The following is an 8,656-nucleotide window of genomic DNA, read 5'->3' on the forward strand; positions in this document are numbered from 1 at the left end:
CTCCTTTAGTTCTCCTGCCATGTCCCACTCTCCAAATTGTCTGATTCAGCATCTTGCACATTCTAGGGGAAAACGTGGTTAATTTCCCTAAATAAGAATTAAATTAAACTAAACTAATTACTCAGGATTGCAGGCTATGCCTTATCTCCACAGTTTAGAAAGAATACCTGGTGGAAATATTTGTACAGTTGCATTTTCAGCAGCATTTCCAGAATAAGTCCAGTTGGGGCAATATTTAGTCACATTCTGATACCATGGAAAATTGAGGTTAAGGATGACACTGATTTTTTTTAGGACATGAGACGAGGGAATTGCTCATGTGCTCTGCTGTTAAAACAATTTGCATCTTTTTAAGGCTATTACCAATTATCTATTAAATGTGGGACAAGATAAATAAAAAAACTGCAATCAAGAAAACTTATTAAATCCAATCATGCCACTGACACAGGTTGTCACAGCATGAGAAAAATAATGTCCAATGTCTCTAGGGGAAATTAAGATAAATGACCATTATTTTAAAGTCCAAATAGTTGAGATTCAGGGAAAGGTCCATTAGCTGAAAATGTTGATTCTTGACATCACTAAATGTCTTTTTGAGAACCTGGAACAGGAAAGAGCTGAAGAAGGTTAGTAGGAACACTATACCATGATGATGACATAAGGCTTTTGTTGACAAGTTTCCTCTGTAAGTCTCCAGACACATCCATCTTCTGGCAGCCCTACTTTTGCTCCTGTTCTGATTATGAAGGCTGGATGGTGATGAAGTGATTTCTCTTCATTTTTCTCAGAGGCAATTGATGTCTGATCAAATGAATAGATGACTACTTTTAACCTGTTAATGATAAAAACACATGCACTTCTTCTCTTTCAGTTAATTAATCAATTGAAAAAAATATTTTGAAAAACTCTGCTATATTGATGAAGTGGATTTTCCCTTAAAAGCCTGGAAACTCTTTTGGGAAACTTCATGCAGCTAGGTTGCAGAGTGTTTTTTCACTCACTTGTTTTCTAATTGTATGTAGATTACAACCAAAAACTTGGTAGATCTGAACACATAGAGCCTCTAGCAGATGTGATCTGAGCTCAAAATTGAAATTTAGATTTGATAACTCTTTTCCCAAATTTCTAATGTAACTATTGCATTCTTCTAGCATTTTTCCAAATTTCTGATATAAATATTACAGCATTCAGAATTATCTGTTGTCCAAAGTTCTGATGCACATCTTGCAGTATCCAACCCTCTCAAGGCACTAAATTTCCTCCTCCCTTGTTTCTTTGGGGTTTTTTAACAGCATGCATGACTCTTGCTAAGAATATGAAGGGATTAACAAAACAAAATTATACATGTAGTGAAACAGGAAACTGACAGCAGCAGGAATGAGTCAGGTATAACCATTAGGAATATTTCAGATAGTACACCTAATCATGAACACATGTGAAATTAGGTAATTAGCAATCTCTGAAATACTGTACCTTCATCCCAGAGTCTGCAGACAGCTGATAAACCACAAATCAGTGAAGGTTTGGACAATCATTCTCCAGATAATGATTCTCCAAGCTCTTGTCAGAGATAGGTCCTGCTGTCATATCCATAGGGTCAATTTGCCAAGTCGAGGCAACTTGAATATTGTTTTAATGCAGAAAATACCTGGGTCTGTTGGCAAATTTCCCATCCACATAGAGCTAAGCCTGGCCACTGTCTGAGCTCTAACTGGAAGAGAATTCCCTAGGCAGATTTTGAAACAAGGTTCCTAAGAATCTTAGGGTGAAAGATTAAATGAACCATCTAATAACTGGTCTCCTCCAAAATTCCCTCATGATAGGGATGCCTTAAATAGAAAAGCTGTTAGAGTGCTTCTGTAACAAGAACTAAAAGTCACAATATCATTGGTTCAAAGGAAGTTTTCAATGAAGTTCAAATATCGTTTCTTAGAACTCTGAAAAATACTTAAAAATCATGAGACAGCACTGGGTCAAACCACTGATCTAGTGGAGAAACCAGCATGAACTGCTGGAGAACAATGTAACACATATTTCAAACAAAGTCCTTAACAAAAGCAGTTACGAAACGCTTAAGGCAATTAAGGAAAAACTAAATACAATCTTGAAACAACATGTGTTTTTTAAGAAGCCAGCTATAAATATATATATATTATAAATATATATATATCAGTTGTAACTATCTGAAAAAGTTGAGATAATATATTTCAAACATTCATGTATTTATAAGTGTAAAATGAAACAAAAAGAGAGGTAAAATTAGGAGCTCTTTCACCAAATGTGTTGGAATCCATGAAACAGGAGAGAAGCAAAAAGAGACTGCACTGACAAACCCAATTCAAAGCTCAAAAGACACACAGCTTCCCACTGCAAGGATGGACAGCAACACTCCATAGAGAAAAAAGACCAGAGAGTCAATCTACCACCTAGAATAAGGTCCTCAAAAACTTCCACCTTCCACTCAAGCTCAAAGATGTTAGGAAAATTAATCCCCAACCGCCAGAGATTTATGTCCAAAAAGGAGACAGAGGAGTCCTTTTACTTTATTTGAATAAAGGGAGAGGCCATGGGGCATTTCCCCTGAGGTCTCTCAAATTTTGGAGGATGCAGCCCCCTATTTTTATCCTAATTTCCCAGCCACATTTCCCTCTTTCTCTCCCCATTGGCTGAGATACTTGAGAGTTACAGGCTTCCCGGAGTGCCTAATACCTAAAATTCCCCTTTAATGTATAATCCACCTTTTTATTTTTAATTCTTATGGAATTTACAGTTTTTCCCATTGTTTCTTTCATCTTTCAATATGCAATTTCATTTATCAGCAAACCTACAGTTTGTTTGTAAAGGCAAATATCTTCTTTTTCCATTCATCAATCAGTGGGATTTTTCCCATTGTTTCTTTTATCTCACAGTGCTAGTTTTATCTGCCAGCAGACCCAGTGCTTGTTTGTAAAGACAGGTCTGTCATTCCTCTCAGTATCAATCCCAATAGTGGTCAATGAATTAATGAAAGGAATTGTGTTACTTAGATCCAATACCCAATCCATTTTGTGTTCGTGAAAAATGTATAGATTTTTTAATATAAATATAAAAAATCAGTAATAAATACACAGAAAAATATGATAAATAGTTTAAAATATATTTATAATTTTATTAATTATTTGAATATTAATTATTAGGGATTTAAAAAAAAAATTCTTTTATTTTGGGATTTCAGTCCTAGGTGGGTGATGTCAGATATGCTGAGGCTGGAGGTGAGGAGCAGGTTGTCCAAACAGGGTCAGCCTGCAAGGGGTCATTGTTCTACCTGCCCAAACTTCCTAAAGAGACATGTAGCATCAAGATCACTTCGGGAATGCTTCTATTGCCTCTTCTCTGAACTGTAAAATTAAAAAAATACGGCCTCGATTAAAAAAACATGCAGGAAGTGCACTTTGAAATCTTCCTCCATAAGAGAACTCCAAACTGACTCCAAGCAGCTGCACAAGCCCAGGAGACTTGAAGACAATTGAAGGGAGACAGAGAGCACCCCAAGGGCTTTCTGTATTTTCATGAGCCCCACACCCTGGATTTGGGGCTGAGTCCAGGAGCCCCAGGCACTGAGAGAAGGTTGAAGAAGCTGCTCAAGGAGTCAGAAGCAAAACCCCAAGTCCCTTGGAGCATCCCTGGGCCCCAGTGAGGGCAGGGAGTGCCAAAGGCTCCCCAGGGACTGGGGAGAGCAGATCCTTGAGGGCAGGATTGCAGGGAGGCCAAGGCTGTGAGCAGGGAACTGCAATGCTGAGCAAGGCCTGGGCTGGTTGGAGGCAGCAGAAAGGCCAAGGGCTGAGCCCAGGGCTGGGACAGCAGGGCCTGTCCCTCGCGGGTGGCTCGGGGCTCTTGGTGGGGCACTGGGATGGCAGGGACAGCAAGGACAAATGTCATCAAGCTGCAAGCCCTGGCAGCCTCCTCAGGGAGGGGCCAGGCAGAAGCAAAGTGCAGGCCCTGAAAGGAAAGTTCCTCCTGTGGGGCCTCCAGAGGCGCTGCCAGAGCCCAGGGGACAAAGGCCTGGCTGCCTGTGGCCCTGCCAGCCCTGCCCAGCCCTTGGCCATGTGTCCTGCAGGCTGTGCCCCCTGTGCTGCTGCTGCTGTGCCCTGGCCGGCTGCACACGCCCATCTCGCTGTCCCCCCAGCATTTCTCAGCCCAGCATTTCTGTGCCCTCCCTGGGCTCCCTGCACCCAGCACTGCCGGCTCCTGGCACACAGAGCCAGCCCATGGCCCAGCCTCACGCTGGGACACCTCCTGCACCAAAATTCTGCCCTGCCAGGGACTTTTCTTTTTCCTCAGCTCCAGCCTGAACCTTCCAAGCTGCACTTTGGGGAGGTTTCCTTCTCTTCCCACTGCCAAGGAAAGCTCTGTCTGCTGCTGTTCACAAACAGAGAAGGGCTGGAGGGAGATCAGTGGTGGTCAGAGGCTGTTTGGGGTACAGTGACCATGAAATGAGTAAGATTTTAAATATTCTTTTATAGAAGGAGGGGTATCAACAAAACTTCTACACTGGACATAGACAAAGCAGCATTCAGCCTGCTCAGGATGCAGATCTGGAGAGTGCCAAATCAGGTACTGATTTTTTTTAGGGAAACAGCCCTTGAAAACATGGGGTCCAGGCAGGATGAACGCACATCAGGAAAGAAATGTTGAAGGAGCAGGAACACCCTCTCACTCTGTGCCAAAATATGAACTAGAAAGGAAAATGACTGATCTGCTTGGACATGGGGCTTCAGCAGGAATTTATGGGAGAAAAAGAGGGCACATTGCTATTGGACAGAGGGACAGAAAACTCAGAAAATGTTTAAGGATGTTGTTAGGTCATGCAGAACGAAAATTAGAGAGGTGAAAGCTCAATTAGGACTTAAACAGATTGCTTCGGTAAAGGATAAAAAAATGATTTTATAAATATATTACTGGCAAAAGGAGGTATAAGGTCAACTTCCATTATTTATTGGATGTGGTGGGGGGAAATATAGTAACTAAATTGAGGAAAAGGCAGAGGTACTTTACTCCTTTGCCTCAGTTTTCAACAATCAGACAGGTTGTCTTCAGATCAAGTGCTCTCCTGAGCTGGTAGATGGGCACAGGGAGCAGAACAGCCCCCCTGGAATCCAGGAGGAAGCAGCTGCTGACCTGCTGAGCCACTCAGATGCTCACAGGTGTCTCTGGGAGCAGATGGGATCCATCCTGGGGGCAGGAGGGAGCTGGTGGATGAGCTCCCCAAGCTGCTCTCCAGCATTTCTCATCAGTCCTGGCTCCCCAGGGAGGTCCCAGAGGACTGGAGGGGCCAATGTGAGCCCATCCCCAAGAAGGGCTGGAAGGAGGATCTGGGGAACTCCAGGCCTGTCAGCCTGACCTGGGTGCCTGGAGAGGTTATGGAACAGATCACCTTGAGTGCCATCACAGGGCATCCACAGGATGGCCCAGGGATCAGACCCAGCCAGCGTGGACTTCAAGATCTGCATTGATGATCTGGATGAGGGGATTGAGTCCAGCATCAGCAGATTTGCAGGTGACACCAAGCTGGGTGTGAGTGTGGATGTGCTGGAGGGTAGGAGGGCTGTGCACAGGGCCCTGGACAGGCTGGATCCAGGGCCCAAATCCAACCATGGGAGGTTGAACAAGACCAAGGGCCGGGTCCTGCCCTTTGGCCACAACAACCCCTGCAGTGCTCCAGGCTGGGGACAGAGTGGCTGGAGAGTGGCCAGGCAGAAAGGGAGCTGGGGCAGTGCTGGACAGCAGGCTGGACATGAGGCAGCAGTGTGCCCAGGTGGCCAAGAAGGCCAGTGGCCCCCGGCCTGGATCAGGAATGGTGTGGCCAGCAGGAGCAGGGCAGTGATTCTTCCCCTGTTCCCAGCACTGGTGAGGCAGCACCTGGGGGCTGTGTCCACTTCTGGGCCCCCAATTTCGGACGGACATGGAGGGGCTGGAGCATGTCCAGAGAAGGGCAATATGGCTGGTGAGGGGTGTGGAACACAAGTCCTGTGAGGAGTGGCTAATGGAGATGGGCATGTTTATCCTGGAGAAGAGGAGGCTCAGGGGAGACAAGGTGGTGTCAGGACACAGGATGAACTTGATGATCTCCAAGGTCTTTTCCAACCTTGCTGATTCTGTGATTCTCTGAGACCACCCTTGCAGCATTTGCAGGATGAGCCCTGGGCCTTCTCTTCAGAAGGTGCAGCAGCCCAGGTCCCTCAGCTTCTCCTCACAGCCCCAAAGCCCATCCTGTCAGTCCTGCAGAGCCTCTGCAGCCCCTGCTCATTGCCCAGCACAGGAAGCCCCACAGCCAGACACAGCAGCCCAGATGTGCTCCCTGGCCTGTGGTGCCTCTGGCAAGGGAACAGCACCAGGCACTGCAGGAGCCTGCAGACAATTCAGGAAGCACTTGGAGGATGATCCTGCTCCCCAAGGGACATTTCCATGGTGTGATGCTGTTTTTCCCCAGCCTTCCCACGGCCACCCTGGGGCTGCTCATGGGGCTTTTCTGTGCTGAGCATTGGCCTGGACGTGTTCTGGAGAGAGCCTGGGCAAGGAGCCTGGAGCCCCCAGGCCCTGCCCTGAGGCGTCAGCGCTGCCCCAGCAGTGCCCATGGCCTGTCCCTGCTGCAGCCCCGGCACTGCCACCCCCAGCCCTGTGCCCGGCCCCGAGAGCCCTCAGGCCCTACAGCAACACCAGGGCCAGGAGGGCAGCGGGGCAGGGCCTCGGGAGCAGCACTGGCAACACCAAGGGCTGCTGGTGCTGGGCACAGCTGCTGTGCCAGCCCTGATCTGCCCCAGCTCTGCACACAGACATTGCTGCTGCAGTGACAGAGAAGGGAAAAAAACGAAGGGGGGATCTCTTGTGAAAAGTGTGCTGGGGGGTTCTTTAGTTCATTTGAAGCCACCAGGAGCTCAGCCTCTCATTGACACAGTCTGTGGCAACAGTGATGATGGAGAGAAACAAAATGGCACAAACTGTCATAACCCTTTATTCTAGACAATATTTAAATGTAGAAAAAAGGAAAATACCCTTCAAAATGAAACCATAAAGAAATATCAAAGATGACGTTTATTACAAGTGATTTGCAGAAATTAGCCAGCAGTTTAATGTTTCTGAAATTGCCCAGTGATCAGTTTCCACACTGCAGCCTTGAGCTCCTGGTTCCTCAGGCTGTAGATCATGGGGTTCAGGGCTGGAGGCACCACCGAGTACAGAACTGACAGGGCCAGATCCAGGGATGGGGAGGAGATGGACGGGGGCTTCAGGTAGGCAAATATGCCAGTGCTGACGAACAGGGAGACCACGGCCAGGTGAGGGAGGCAGGTGGAAAAGGCTTTGTGCCGTCCCTGCTCAGAGGGGATCCTCAGCACCGCCCTGAAGATCTGCACATAGGAGAAAACAATGAACACAAAACAACCGAGACATAAACAGATGGAAAACAAAAGAAGCCCAAGTTCCCTGAGTTTGGAGTGTGAGCAAGAGACCTTGATGATGTGTGGGATTTCACAGAAGAACTGGCCCAGGGCATTGCCATGGCACAGGGGCAGGGAAAATGCATTGGCTGTGTGCAGCAGAGCATTGAGAAAGCCACTGGCCCAGGCAGCTGCTGCCATGTGAGCACAAGCTCTGCTGCCCAGGAGGGTCCCGTAGTGCAGGGGTTTGCAGATGGACATGTAGCGGTCGTAGCACATGATGGTCAGGAGATAATACTCTGCTGAAATGAAAAAGGCAAAGAAAAAGATCTGTACAGCACATCCTGTGTAGGAGATATGCCTGGTGTCCCAGAGGGAATTGTGCATGGCTTTGGGGACAGTGGTGAGGATGGAGCCCAGGTCGGTGAGGGCCAGGTGGAGCAGGAAGAAGAACATGGGGCTGTGCAGGTGGTGGCTGGAGTCCACGGCGCTGATGACGAGGCCGTTGCCCAGGAGGGCAGCCAGGGAGATGCCCAGGAAGAGGCAGAAGTGCAGGAGCTGCAGCTGCCGCGTGTCTGCCAGTGCCAGCAGGAGGAAGTGGCTGATGGAGCTTCTGTTGGACATTTGCTGTGTCTGGACATCCCAACCTGCAGAAAGAGGAAAGATAGTGACATTTGAATGGAGATGTCTCAAAGAAAAGTCAAAGCCCTTCCTCAAAGACTGTTTCCTGCCACTAAACACCTCCCCCTTGTCTTTGTCTAGGAGAACTTCTTTCACCTTGGTTGTTGGAGCCCTGATTGCTGCTGGCCAATGTTCAATGAGGAGCCAGAGCTCGACATGCAGGACACCTGGGAGTCAGCCCTGAGCCCCAGTCAGTGCAGGGGAACAGTGAGGGCAGGGACCAGTCCTCGTGTTTGAACAGGGACAATGAATCTACTCCTAAGGCACGGGATCTGCAAGGGCAAAGGGATGGGGATTGCTGGTGGCAGAACGAGAGATTCTCCTGCACCTGGGGAGAACAGAGAGTCCAATGATGCAGGAGGATTGTCTGAGCCTGAGTGCAGACTGAGGGCAGCTGCTCTGTCCCTGCGACCTGGACTAGTGCCTTTCTGAGCTCCACTCCTTTGTTACCCAGGAAAGCCAGGAGACACTGCTGAGAGCAGAGGGATCCCTGGCACACAAAGTGGCTCCTGCCTTTCCCAAAGTCAGGCAGAGTCAGCCCATTCCCAGCCTGCCAGATT

At 47.8% G+C, this 8,656-nt stretch overlaps 1 protein-coding gene across 1 annotated transcript; it reads right to left on the bottom strand.

Annotated features, from left to right (window-relative positions):
* Positions 1–6,994: 6,994 nt before the first annotated feature.
* Positions 6,995–8,039, bottom strand: LOC310920671 (olfactory receptor 14J1-like; the record flags this gene model as incomplete). Its single annotated transcript, XM_083880733.1, has 1 exon — positions 6,995–8,039. One exon carries the CDS (start codon positions 8,037–8,039, stop codon positions 7,107–7,109), a length of 933 nt encoding a protein of 310 aa, XP_083736859.1. The 3' UTR covers positions 6,995–7,106.
* Positions 8,040–8,656: the final 617 nt, after the last annotated feature.

Source organism: Zosterops lateralis, assembly GCF_965231275.1.
Source record: "Zosterops lateralis genome assembly, chromosome: 31".
Classification (NCBI taxonomy): Eukaryota; Metazoa; Chordata; class Aves; order Passeriformes; family Zosteropidae; genus Zosterops; species Zosterops lateralis.